At 38.0% G+C, this 13,785-nt stretch overlaps 1 protein-coding gene across 2 annotated transcripts in view; it reads right to left on the reverse strand.

Moving 5' to 3' along the window:
- Positions 1-380: 380 nt before the first annotated feature.
- The window catches only part of enc2 (ectodermal-neural cortex 2), a 46,783-nt gene continuing 33,378 nt past the window's right edge, over positions 381-13,785 (reverse strand). Inside the window, exons 6-10 of one of the 2 annotated variants that reach the window (XM_057837120.1) lie at positions 13,544-13,691; positions 11,682-11,878; positions 11,497-11,602; positions 11,283-11,426; positions 381-4,719 (exon numbers count right to left, since the gene is read on the reverse strand). In XM_057837120.1, coding sequence (XP_057693103.1) covers positions 4,333-4,719; positions 11,283-11,426; positions 11,497-11,602; positions 11,682-11,878; positions 13,544-13,691 — 982 coding nt within the window. In that variant the 3' untranslated portion in view covers positions 381-4,332. The remainder of the gene's footprint in view (positions 4,720-11,282; positions 11,427-11,496; positions 11,603-11,681; positions 11,879-13,543; positions 13,692-13,785) is intronic. The other variant, XM_057837119.1, reaches the window with a different exon arrangement.

Below are 13,785 nucleotides of genomic sequence, written 5' to 3' on the forward strand. Positions count from 1 at the left end.
AAAATAAACGCTAACTGTACGGTTTCTTTGCTTTTAACCAAGAATCCAGGCTGTTTTATGTCCATATCGATGAAGAATTTGGGAATTTAAGCATTTATTCACAAGAAAACGCTGTTTACGCCAGGCGGCCGCTAGCCTCATTCACAAACAGTATATACTGTAGTGTAAAATGATAATAAAGGGATATTCTATTCAATAATAAGTTGTGATTGTATATAGAATTTCTTAATGATCTATTTACATATTATTTATGATAGATTCTGCATGTTTTCCTCAAGTATTAAGTTTCTGATGTTAAATTGAGTGATTTATTAGCTGTTAAAAACTTGCAGTAAATTAAAAAAAAAAAAAAAAAGTTGGTATTTCTTATATGTTATACTCATATGTTAAATATTGCTATTGATCCTGAAAATATAGTTGATTATCTCTGCATTTGGAGATTTTTGTGCATCTAGTGTAAAATCTGAGACTTTTATAGCCATTTTAAGTGTTATATAGAAAATAATTAATCGGGATTTTATAAGGGAAGGACTTTGAATTTTTTGATGCCGCTGCTCATGGAGACTCATATATGGCTAAGGTAGGTGCCTATTTTGGTTTTAGGTCAGTAGCAGCTTTGGTTTTGTAAATATTTGAGTATGAAGTTTTTGAAAGTAGGCCCCCTACAAATCGGCCCCGTTTCCCGTGTCATGTCAATAGGTTATGAAGTCTATGCCTGACATTTATGCAAATGGTAATGTCTATTATGGAATCAATGCACATTGTATAGTTCAGTACTCCATAAAAAATATTTGACTTTGAAAGGAAAAAATCTTTTAAGTGTACCACTTAATGCTATTATGTTGAGCCCTATTATGTTATATAGTTAGCAACACACAATAAGTAGTGCATACACTAGAGTGGAGGACAAGGCATAAAAGTGAACATGCTATTCAGATTAAAGTACAGGCAGCACTTACACAGCATGAATTTTTAAAGAAGTGTGTGCAAGACAAATGTAAATGCAAGCAATAGGGTTGCTACTTCAACACTCCGTTTTATACCACTAAGTTATTACAATTCATGCTAAACAAAACCCAAACCTTCAGCAATGGAGTCTGTTTCAAAAAGTAGGTTTAATAAACCCTTACGAGGGTTCGGGCAGGCACTAGACGCGTCTGAGTGTGTGTGGGGGGGGCGGGGGCTACCTCTTTCCCCCTGTGACCTTATTTCTGGGCGGTGGGGCAGGAGTGAGCCTCTTAACACATCATGGTCCTGGGTAATGGCTGTTAGTCAGGAATCTAGCACCCACCGACCTTTCAAAAATTTCTCCTCCAAGACGGCCGTTGACCAATCATGCTCTAGCAATCGTCCAGTGAATATGATATGACATACCCAGCATTCTCATTTAGTCTCATTGATTAATTTGGTGATACTGTAAGAGTTACCTGACTGCCAACTGCTATACAACTTTACGGAAGCCCCGGAAAAGATCAACAGAGTTGTAGACATTCAAAATGGTGACACTATGTGTAAAACGAGTTACCCAAAGAATTTATCTTGGAGAGTAGGTTTCTTTTCCTTCCTAAAAATAACCCAAACAAACAGAAAAAAAACCCTATTCCGAATGGTTTAAATACTGTGGATGCATGGTGCCACTCCTATTTTGGTACAGTCACTAAACTAGGCAAACTGAGGTTTTAGACCAGGTTTTGGGACTGGTTAGCACCCAATTTATAGACTGATTTATAGAAGGTTGACTCGCGCTGTGTATGAGGAAGTACAAGACTTACGGCCAGTGTGGACTAAAATTTTGACATAAACTTCCTTTCAAAATATGACATTTGAACAGGAATTCACTTAGACATTAACTTGGTATGTTAGTTATATCGGTTTTATATTTGGTAAAAAAAAAAGGCTCACTTGTCTGCAAAATGTCGCTACTTTTTACTGCCACAAAAGAATTAGTGTAGTGGAAGTCTCACAAAAAAAAAATCTGTTGTTATACACATTTGATGTTTACATTAAATTATTTGAACAATTGAGGATTTTTTCCATCTAAAAGTATTAGATTCACCTTCTTGACTGAAAGAGGTGGTTTAGTTTCATGACTTGTGGACTACATATTTGGTTCTGACTACACATTTGCTGCAAGTATCAAGATATGCATCTTATATTGATATTTAGCCTAAATATTGATATATAGTCCATAACACCAGCCCTACTTGGTAGCATGTTTCTACAGCATTATCGATGGCAGTTTGCAACCGTAGGTGTGTTAGACGGGCCAAAACGTGCTAGATATTGAGAATTTTACATTTGAGAGACTCGCTCATTTAGTAAACATGCTCAGGTATGCAATTTTGAAAAAATATACATGTGTGCATGTGTGTGTCTGTACTGTATTGTTGTTTACCTTCCCACAAAAAGAATAAAACATCACGTACCACAATGCAACTCTATGCAGCATCCTGGAATAAGCTAATATTCCGCTTTTTGAACGCATATTCATGGCAAACTTAGCCTTGTTAAGGCCTAAAACCTGATTATGAAAGACAGTACGTGAACTGTTACTCTACCTCTTGTAACAATAGAAACAGTTGTGTCAAAATTCAACCTCCACTGCAGTAAAGTGTTTTAGCAAGTTTGACATTTATTTCTAAATTTTGTTTGAAATCAGATCAACTAAGGACATGTAAAATGAACAAATTCAACTTTTCTTAGTAATACAGTGGTAACTCTACTTAAGAACATCTCAACATAAGGAATTTTCAGGTTAAGACATGCTTTAAAGGGAAAATATAGCCTCTTGATAAGAAAGCAATTTCAGGATATGAATGGCAAAAATATAGCATGGGCTGCTTCTCTCAGATGTTACTGAACATAACATACTCTGACGCTCTGCCATTGGCTATTGTCTCATATCTTCCTTGCATCTAATTGGCTAAGAGGGACCTCTACTGTATGTGTATGTGTGTATCCCAGCGTTCTCTTCATTCGCCTCTCATGTTCTCAACTTTTATTCCTATCTTTTTACATTGTGCACAACTCTTATTGTATTGTTATTATGAAATAATCTAATTGTAAAATGTATTTGTTACATGTTTTGAATCATTTTTTTCCCCCAAAATTTATGTCTGAATTTTGGGGTGGTTGGAACGGATTAGGGCATTTACATGGAAAACGCGGCTCTACTTACATAATTTTCAAGTTACAAAACTTCCCGAAAAAATCAATTTCATAAGGAGAGGTACCACTGTATATGAACATATTTCAGTGTCAAGATAGTACATTTGGTTTGTAATACTAGTGTGGCTCTACATAGTGGAGACAAACTCCTTGTGTGCTTCTAATACACTTAACCAAAAAAAGATTTTTTAAAAAATTGTGCTCCATTAAAAATGACTTGAAAAAATAAAATGCCCTCTCCCACCTATCCCCCACCTTAAACCTCCCAAATTGTTAAACAAGTGATGATAATAGGGATGCCCCGATCCGATCATGTGATCAAAAATTTGGCCGCTCGCGCCATTTTTCAGAGGATTGGAATCAGGTGAAAAGGATTGTTTTTTAAATTAAAAAACATATGTATTTACAGTATGGTTTTGTGCTTCATGCTCGTACAGCACCACAGCCTCTCATCCTCTGCTATGCAGTGCGGCCAAACTGTCCAGCTTGTGTTTGGTACTTAAAGTTAACGATGACTGATAGGTTTGTAGCTTTGATCTTGCCAGAGAAGCTTGGTAGCTCTACGGTCAAAGGCACAAAGCTGTCAGGCACAAAGCTGTCAATCATCGTTAAACTTGCATAAGTGTGCTGTAGCAACTCATTGTGTAAATGAGAGGCTGGTCTCTGCAGTGTGAACGCCAAACCCTGATTGGACTCACTCAATGAAGCATTTAATAAAGACAAGCATTTTGATATTCTTGTTTAAAAATAATTCATATTATGAAGGCGGCATGGAGGAACAGCAACATGTTTGGAACTTTATTAAAAAAACTTTTTTCGGTATCGGATGGGGACTATGTATCAGCAGATGCTCAAAATCAGGTGACTCGGACTCGGGTGCAAAAATATGCGATCGGGACATCCCTAGATGATAAAGTGCCATTCAGCAGTTTTCACGGTTGGTTACCCCCAGAAAAGATAATTAAAAACACTTCAAATATACAACTGCATACAAAAGTTCTGGTATATCGGGGGGCAGTTTTCTGCATGCCATTTAAATGATTCCAGCAATTACCCGAATATTGTTTGTCTCAACTGTATCTCCATAGAAAAGCAGTGGGTGAAACAGCACCTAAAAACCCAAATCCTTTGGCCCACTCATTCAGAATTTACCTTATATTCCATTTAGGCAGGTAGGTGTTTCCATGTGCTGACAAAGGCGGTGGGGATTAGTGAATAAGGCACAGTGGTGATTGAGTTCCAGCAGTCAGAAGTTGGATCATAACAATCCAACGTTTTACACCTTTGTGTCCCAAAGTAACCACCAACCACATACAGCTTATTTCCTGAGGCCACAGCATGGCAGCTCATCCTTTTGGATGTCATGTCACCCACACGACTCCACTGATTGGTTTCACAGTCAAAGCGATAAGCAGAGGCAGCTGTAAATTCTGTGTCACCGCCCATGATGAAAATCTGACTCCCCAGAACTGCAGCTGCGGTGTAGCGCCAAGGTTGTGGACATTCAGCAGCAATATTCCAGCGGTTCCCGACCGGGTCATAGCATTGCACCTAAAACATAAAAAGGAAAATGACAACCATTTAAAGCTAAGCACAAACAATAAATTTAAGTGTACAAACGAAACCTACACCTGCAAAACTACATTCATTAGGTCTCCTTCTTTGGGGGACAAGTTGAATAGAAGAGAGAAAAAAAAGGCGACTGCTGCCATGACATCACATGGAAGCAACTGTGGGTTGGGGTGTTTGAATTAATTTTGTGTTCAGTCAAAAGCTAAGTTGTTACTATCTTCACTTTAAAAACTGTTTTTAGGTATCCACAGAGGTGGGTGCTCGTATCATGAGAGGCAATTGTATACCATCAGTGTTGTTAATAATGACTTTAGAGTATAACGGCGTTGTTATTTTTTAGTAGCAAGTAATGTAATTAATTACTTTTCCCACCTTTGCAATGCTTTTACCGTTACTGAGGATGTGAAGGGGCACGATACTACAGTTTGGTTGAATGAAGCGCAAGTTGTCGACAGTTGATTTTGTCACACATTAGCAGTCTCCTGCCTGGGTCAAACAGAGTGGGAGGGCAGAGGAGGGAACGGGCTGGTGACGCTGTTGCAAACACGATGATGATTGGCTAGGTGGGCGGATCATGCTCCGTTTAGTGCTGGTGTTGTGTCGAAGTAAACTCCCCATTATTGACAGCTGTCTAACTATCGAAGCAAGCTGTCCAAGCGATAAGGCAGCACCACAGTGGCTTAAAGACTAGCAGCACATTCGACATATTTACGTAAAATATATGATAACTGCCTGTTTTTTTGCTTTTAACCATGAATCGAGACTGTATTACTTCTATGGAAAGAATTCAGGGATTTAAAAATTTATTCCCTAAATTTCAACGTAAAAAGCTATTTGTTGTGATAAGGCGTCGCCACAGTGGCTTAAAGACTAGCAGCACATTCGACATATTTCCGTAAAATAAATGCTAACTGCCTGTTTTTTTTTTTTTTTTGCTTATAACCAAGAATTGAGACTGTTTTACGCCCATCTAGAGATCTATCTAGAGAAAATTCAGGGATTTAAGCATTTATTCCCGAAAACGTCAACGTAAAAAGCTCTTTGTTGTGATAAGGCGGCGCCACAGTGGCTTAAAGACTAGCAGCACATTTGACATATTTATGCAAAATAAATGCGACCTGCCTTTTTTTTTTTTTATTTTTTTTTTATTTTATCCAAGAATTAAGACTGTTTTACGTCTATATCTATAAAGAATTCAGGAATTTAAGAATTTATCCCGAAAAATTTCAACGTAAAAAGCTCTTTGCTGTAATAAGGCGGCGCCACAGTGGCTTAAAGACTAGCAGCAGATTCGATATTTTTACGTAAAATAAATGCTAACTGCCCGTTTTTTTTTTGCTTTTAACCAAGAATTGAGACTGTTTTACATCCATATCTATAAAGAATTCAGGGATTTAAGCATTTATTCACTAGAATTTTCAATGTAAAAAGCTATTCGTCTGTGTTTCCACTTGGTCAGCTTTGACGGAGAGAGGCCCGCTATTAATTGGCCCCACACCCCGTGTCCCGTCAATATCATTATGAAGTCTATGGCACAGGTATAGTCTATTTCATCAGCCTTATAATGTCCTTAAAATAAGACTGATAAGAAAAACAAATAGACAAAATATAAATAGAGATAAATGAAAGACAAATAGCATATTTTAGCAGGTTTACAAGTTACTTTAAATAATGTTCGCCTCTGATTAGCATTTTTAATAGGCTTAGTGGTCAAAAGGCAATACGAAATGAATATACTTTAAAAATATTACTCGCAGCAACAACAACAGCAACGACGTCATAGTCAAAATGGTAGATTAATTCAAAGGACATCGGAACTGTGATAAAAAAAATTCGACAGAGACACCAAATTGATAGAACACCGACACTATTTGTCGCTCATTGAAATTATAGGCAAGAATGAGTCCTTTTACTGATGTTTACATTTTTGGATCCTTGGTTTTTGTACTATTTTCAATAAATGGGATGTCCCGATCCAATCACGTGAACAGAAATCGGGCCAATCGCGCCAATTTTCAGCGTATCGGAATCGGGTGAAAGGGATCAGGTTTTTAATTTTTAAAAATATGTTTTTCTACTTCCTGCCTTTTACAGCTCCACAGCCTCTCAACCCCTGCTATGCATTGCAGCCAAACTGTCCGGCTTACGTTTGGTACTCAAAGTTAATGATGATTGACAGGTAGGGACGGGAATCGAGAACCGGTTCCTATAGAGAACCGGTTTTGTGATTCAATTCCATGGAGTCGTTTGGCAGTTTATCTGACGATTCTCTTATCGATTTACAACCAGCATGAATTACGTCAAGTAATGTATGCATGTTACTCACAGTCGAATCATCAAATAAGTCTACATGACTACTCAAAGAGTGACCACTCATCGAGTATTACCTGAAGAGACATCATCGAGTGACTGCATTGATTTTCACAGGCCACGTCATTATTCATGAGACTACTTAAAGAAAAGTTTTTTCCCCAAAAAGTCTATTAATGTCTTTAATGTCATTAATATTAATGTAAAGTCTATTCCTCGTCGAATACTCTATAAGAAAAATATAACATATATGCATCTAAAATAATCCTTAATAATTTTATTACCAATTTTAATACTCCTGTTAGAAAGGTTCATTGGGTATGCGTTCGTTCCCATAGCAACCAGTCAGTTACTTGTTATCTGTTATCTTGTTACCTGTTATTTCCTACATCACACGCACTGCGTTCTGGGACCGAGAATACCTGTTAATCTGTGTGCGTCCATGAACGAATGTCAGTATTTCCTCTTCATGTCATACAGTTCTTATGATAAGTTAGAGCCGTTATCAGCGCGACCGTTTCGTGTTTTTACTGTTACGTCGGCTGGTTGCTCCCGCTGCGTCGAGGAGAGTGTTGTTTACATTATATTCAAATTGCACATTTGTGTTAAGAGGGAATGTGTTAGTTTAGCATTTTAAGATGATATTTTACATCCATATGAGTGTAAAGTGCTTAGTTTTCACCACTTTTATGGCCAAGATGACCACATATGCACGCAGCGTGCTTCCGGATTGTGCGCGCGCACTCGCACCCCCCACCTTTGTGTTCATTATACAGTACGGGTCATGTATGTGTGTCATTGACTGCTTTACAGTAAATTTGCATTGTTTATTGCATCAGCACTATTTTTTTTTCCTTTCAGAACCACACATATACTCACACATTCCAGTCTTCTTCCACCTACGTACAAATTAATTAACATCTTTCCACGTATGCTCTCATCTGCTCATTGAGTGATTCTCATATCTAGTGCCATTGCCTGTATATAGTTGTGCCTCTCGCAAAGTTGGATTAAAAGTGCCAAAGACCAACCCCATTCTCCGCTCCTTGTGTTCTAACCCAGTGTTTTTCAACCGGTGTGCAGCGGCACACTAGTGTGCCGTGAGAGATCGTCAGGTGTGCTGCGAGAAGTTATCCAATAATGCATTTTTTTTACGTCGTCGGGCGGAGTTTGTTACAGTCACCTCCTTGAATGGTGTTCCTCCCAAATTCCACCAAGCGGTGGCGCTGCTTTATTTACATTGAATATGTTCTTCTTCTGTTGCTGCTTACTTTTATGTTGGAGTTCTGCGAACGCGCGTGTGCGAACCGCTGAGCTCCCGAGTGACGAGTGGTCAAGGTGGATTTATTATTATTATTTTGTGAATAAATGTGCATAAGTGGAAGCTTTTCCCCTTTTTGTTACTTTTATGCACGCATCCTACTTACCACGCGTTACAAGTTGCAGTAGGAAAAGAGGAGTAGGTACAAGCTTGCGGTCGTGTGCAAATGAGCAATGTATTGCTGGTGTCGCGTTCAAGAACTGCTCAGATTTTTAGCTCTCAGCTACTGTACCTTGCTGTCCGCAAAAATGTGGACCCCAGCACGTCTACTGTACATCATTTGATTAGAGTCATCAAGTGCCAATATACACGGAAGTGTCCTTTCCATTTCATCCATATTTGAGACCGTCAATCCTCCCCGTGTTTTATTCCATCACATTGTTGAGGACAGCAAGGTAGCTGATGGCTAAAAATCTAAGCAGTTCTTGAAAGTGACACGAGCAGTTGCATTTGCTCTCGTTTCAAACCAAGTCGACTGACTATTTTGTTCGCCTCCATGAAAACACAGAGAAAAAAGGCAACTTTTTTTGAGAAACACTACAAAGGAAAATGGGAAAGCTCTCAAAGCCAGTTACCTTGTTGCTAAACTTGTTGCTGAATCCAAAAAGAGGCAATACTACCTGCCTGCAAAGCCATTGTCAGTGAGATGCTTGCGATTAAAGACATTTCTAAAGTCCCCGTCTGACAATTCTGAGCTTTTCAAGCCTGACTGCAATAAAAAAATAAAAACAGAGAGACTAAGAGCGGATGACGAAGATTCTTGCAAAGATATCGGCTTTGCGTTCATCCATACAGGCTCAAGTTTCACACTGAGTAAGTATAAATATTAAGAATTTTTTTCATAATTAAATATACTGTACAGAAAGTAATTTTGGAACATTTTTGGTTTGTGGTGTGCCGCGAGATTTTTCCAATGTAAAAACGTGCCGTGACTCAGAAAAGGTTGGAAAACACTGTTCTAACCGACACCCCGAGGCAAATTAACCTTAAAACATATTGAACCCAGAACCTCTTACAGTCCATTAGTCCAAATTAGAATCGATAAGAGAATCGATAAAGAATCGAACCGTTAAGCAATAGCGATAATGGAATCGGAATCGTAAAACTCTTATCAATTCCCATCCCTATTGACAGGTTTGTAGCTATGATCTTGCCATAGAAGCTTGGTCATAGAGCTGGGCGGTATACCGAAAATTGACCATTGCTGGAATTCTTCACGATAACAGACGTTCGGTAATTTAATAAAACAAGAAAATATAGTCTTTTCATCCCGCTTTGACTGTGTGTTGTTCGGCTAAAACAAGAAAATATAGTCTTTTCATCCCGCTTTGACTGTGTGTTGTTCGGCTATGTTCATTCCCCTTTAAGAAAGCAGTCGGTGGGCTTACGTATGAAGTCACAAGGTTATCAGGAAATCAAACAAATAGAAGCCCGGTAGGCTGACGCTAGCTGCTAACACTACAAGCAAACGTGATGGAGTCAGGCTTAAGGGAGCTTCGCCAAACTTTTACCAGACATTAAGTAGACTCTTGGCAGCCTCCAGACGGGCTTTCACCCGCTGTCCTCCTTGGTTCCCACGATTTCAGGAGTGGGTGCTTTTCTGTGCTTTCTTCTGGTAGCCAGGACACAGGCTAACGCTAGCGGCTAACGCTACAAATGAACGTGATGGACTCTGATAGCGGCTCTAACCTTGTCAAAACAGCCTAACTTAATGAGTGGATTGGGCACGGACTGCATCTAGCAATCAGTATGTTGCGTTTTTTTGTATCTCTGTGTGTGTATGATTTCACTGATATCTTTTATGATGGTAAAGCATTCAGCATAAAGTATAATCCAACAGCGAAGCATATAATAGGACCGTTTAATAACCACAGCTATTTTTCTGTATGTGCTTGCTTTATTCTGTGTCTTTACTGCCATCATAAAATCCTAAATGTTTTATTGGTATAAGAGCAATATAGCTTTAATCTGAGTGGGGGGGTGCATGTGTGCGTGCATGTATTAAAAAAATGCTTTATGTCACAGCAGCTATGAACAATAAGTTGTCTGTTTGAAGTGTACTGTTCAAGATGTAAGTCATTTGTGTTACAATGACATGTTTGCACAGTCGTCGTATTGATTTTTATAATGTTGTACATTGTTCAAGGCGTATAAGCTGTTATAAATGTTCATACTTGAATTCTTTTTGTTTACAAGAAATTTTTATATACTTATTGTTTAGACTGCATGTACAATTGTTAAATATGTTAAGTTGAAAGCCGGTAAGTAATTCAACGAGAAATGGTTAATTTGTATTTCATGCATTGATTCAGATTTTCAAATTATATTACAGTCCACTTGGGTGAATTTATTGTCATTTATCCCTATTGAGGTAACTCTGCTCAGTTCACCATGATATGTACTTAAGACCATATCGCCTTACAATTAAAGGCACACATGTGTTAATCATTGTTAAACTTGAATAAATGTGCTGTGGCAACTCATTGTGTAAGTGAGAGACTGTTCTCAGCAGTGTGGATTTGAGTGGACTAACTCAATGAAGCATTTGATGAAGAAGCATTTTTCTACGTTACTGTTATTTAAAAATAATTCACATTGTGTTGGCACAGTGGGACAGTAACACGTTTGGAACTTTTTTTTTGTGGAAACAAAAAACTTTTTTGGTCTTGGATGGTGACTCAGTATTGGCAGATTCTCAAAATCAGGTGACTCGGACTCGGGTGTGATCGGGACATCCCTATTTAATATTGTGACTTTATGGAATATTTTAATGATAATGTAATGAGAATGTAAACAAACGAAAGACTATGGCATGGACAAAGATTCTTCGTTGACCCCATATACTGGGTTATCGTGGAGCAGGCATTGAAAAGAGACCAAAACAACTTGACAATATACAACCTACACCAACCTTAGAGGCTTTCTCTCTGTGTATACTGGTTCCCCCAAAAACAAATAGTTTTAATTTGGCGCTGACCACTGCTGCATTACTGACACCATCTCTTAAGGGAGCCATCATAGACCACTTGTTACTGACGGGGTCATAACGCTCAACCTGGGAAAATATGAAGAAACAATATAATGTAATTCACCTCAAAATTGGGTTGAATATGTCCGTCTCTTACCTGTTTTAAAGAAACTGATGGAGAGGCTGGATAAACAAAAGCAATAGCTGTGTGACCTCCAACAACATACAAGCTGTTCTCCAATTCAGCTGAACCATGCCCGAATCTGATTTAATGCAAGACACATTGTTTTTTAAAGAACTCTTAGGTAAAGCAAGCAAATTAATTTATTATTGATAACCGACCTTGCTATAAGCATGGGTGCCCCTTTCGACCATTCTTCATGAACTGTATCATAGATCCAGACATCTTTTGACACTCCGTTTTCTGACCCTCTTCCTCCAGTTACATATACCTTACAGCCAATGGCACATGCACTGAATTCTTTTCTTGGACTAGGAAGGTCTGCCTTTGGTATGATCTCCTTGGCTTTGTGGTCAACCTTGATATGTATTAACCAGAAAGACAATTTATTAATAAAAGAAAAAAAAAGGGTGGTCCTAATGATGGCATAATTTTTGATTCATTAATGAAATTGGTTAGCGAGGAAAACAACCATTGGGATTTTTTTTCGTTGGGAAAATGGCTATATGGCTGACTCAACATTGGAGGTGGGCCGATACATCGGCCAGCCAACGTACCGGGCTATTTAACAGACTTTTTCCTCCAACATTGACCATTGGCTCATTTACAGATTAAATGGCGATATAATAAAATAACTACATTGAGTTCTCGAGTTAGGTGAAAGTGGGACCGGAACGGTCCGGTACGCCTTTCTGGTAAAAGATTGGGGACCTCCGTGAAGTTGGCCCCCCAGTCAGACGCTAATTTATATAAAAATGATGTTTGTGCTGTAAAATAAGTTTTGTTCGTGCTGCTATCTTTTTTAAGATATTTATAATTCTTTTAAAGGTCAATCTGAGGTCAACCAGCCCCCCATTATGATTAAAAATGGTGTCAATATGCTTCGTTTGTGCTGGTTTGTGCTGTAAAAGGTTTCGTTTGTGCAGCTATCGTTTTTGAGATTAAGATATTAATTTCGAGTGATGACGCCACACACACCCCCTTTTATTGCAAAATTTGCAAAGTTTGTGCCGTAAAACAAATTGTGTGCCACACTAAAATAAAAACCGCCACGTATTGCAAATGAAATTTTTTAGATTTAAAGATACATTCTAATTTATAACTTGTATAATTTAAAATGACGTATAAATAATATATATCTCATTATGTACGCACTATTTGCCATAAGTCGTCTGAAATGTTAACTTGAGCCTAGCATTTGTTCGTTAGTGACGTCATTCATTGTAATTTCAGATGAGTATTTTGAAGTACTTTGGAAAGAGAAAAAATCCTGAAGAGACGGGTCAGGTAACAAACAGACTATTATTGTTAAGGTGATGTAGACCGTCACGTTCTGAAATATTTAATTAGCATGTTAATTAAATATTTTGGAAAGTGAGGCTCACGCTCCAAGGTTCCGAATGTATTTAGCTCTCACATTCCGAGGAGTATAAATAACCAGCATCTCCAAATTAGGAGATGGAGGTTGGGGCTACTGGTGTTTTTGTTAACTGTTCTTATGCAAATCATTGAAAAAATAACATTTTGAATGAAAATCAGTTTCTCATGTATGCTTTGTTACAGTAAGTGTAATGCAGTAGCCTAGTGCATTTACAAAACCTGTTGTGTTTTATTGTGTGTTATGGGTCTAACTGTGACCAAAGAATCACCCCCCATGGTGACTTATGTCAGTACTTTTTAAAACCTGAATGTACTGAGTGCGCGAAATGTGAACTGCAAAATAGCGAGGGATCACTGTAGCATGCCTGTGAGTAATGTTAATAATGTTATATTACAAAATATAGGGTGATATTTGGGAGGCTGGAAAGGTTTCATGATATTTCCATTAATTTCAAAGGATTATTTCAGTTGTAGAATATTTTGGTTTACAAGCATGGTCATAAAACAGATTCGCACATCAAGGAGCCACTGCACAGAAGTCATTAAAGGTTTTTCATATCACCAATGTCCAAGTTTATCGTTCATTAAACTTGTGTTTTTATGTGTAGTGCTGCATCAATGTAGACTTTGTGCTTGGTTTTACCTGATATATTTTGTCACACATAAATGTTTGGCCTCCCAATATAAGCAGTGTGTGCCCTGCCTTGCGTGGTCGAGCACAGGGACTTGTCACAACTCCGTCATTTTGAAGAATTCTTTTTTTACATTGCATTGCCTCTTCTACAATTACTCTGTAAAAGGATATTAATGCATGATTTATTAACAATCACTCACGTTTTAAAAAACAAATTTTGAAGAATAAATCTGAAGCGTTAGGAAGATAAA

This window comes from Corythoichthys intestinalis, chromosome 5 (genome assembly GCF_030265065.1).
Source record: "Corythoichthys intestinalis isolate RoL2023-P3 chromosome 5, ASM3026506v1, whole genome shotgun sequence".
Lineage (NCBI taxonomy): Eukaryota > Metazoa > Chordata > Actinopteri > Syngnathiformes > Syngnathidae > Corythoichthys > Corythoichthys intestinalis.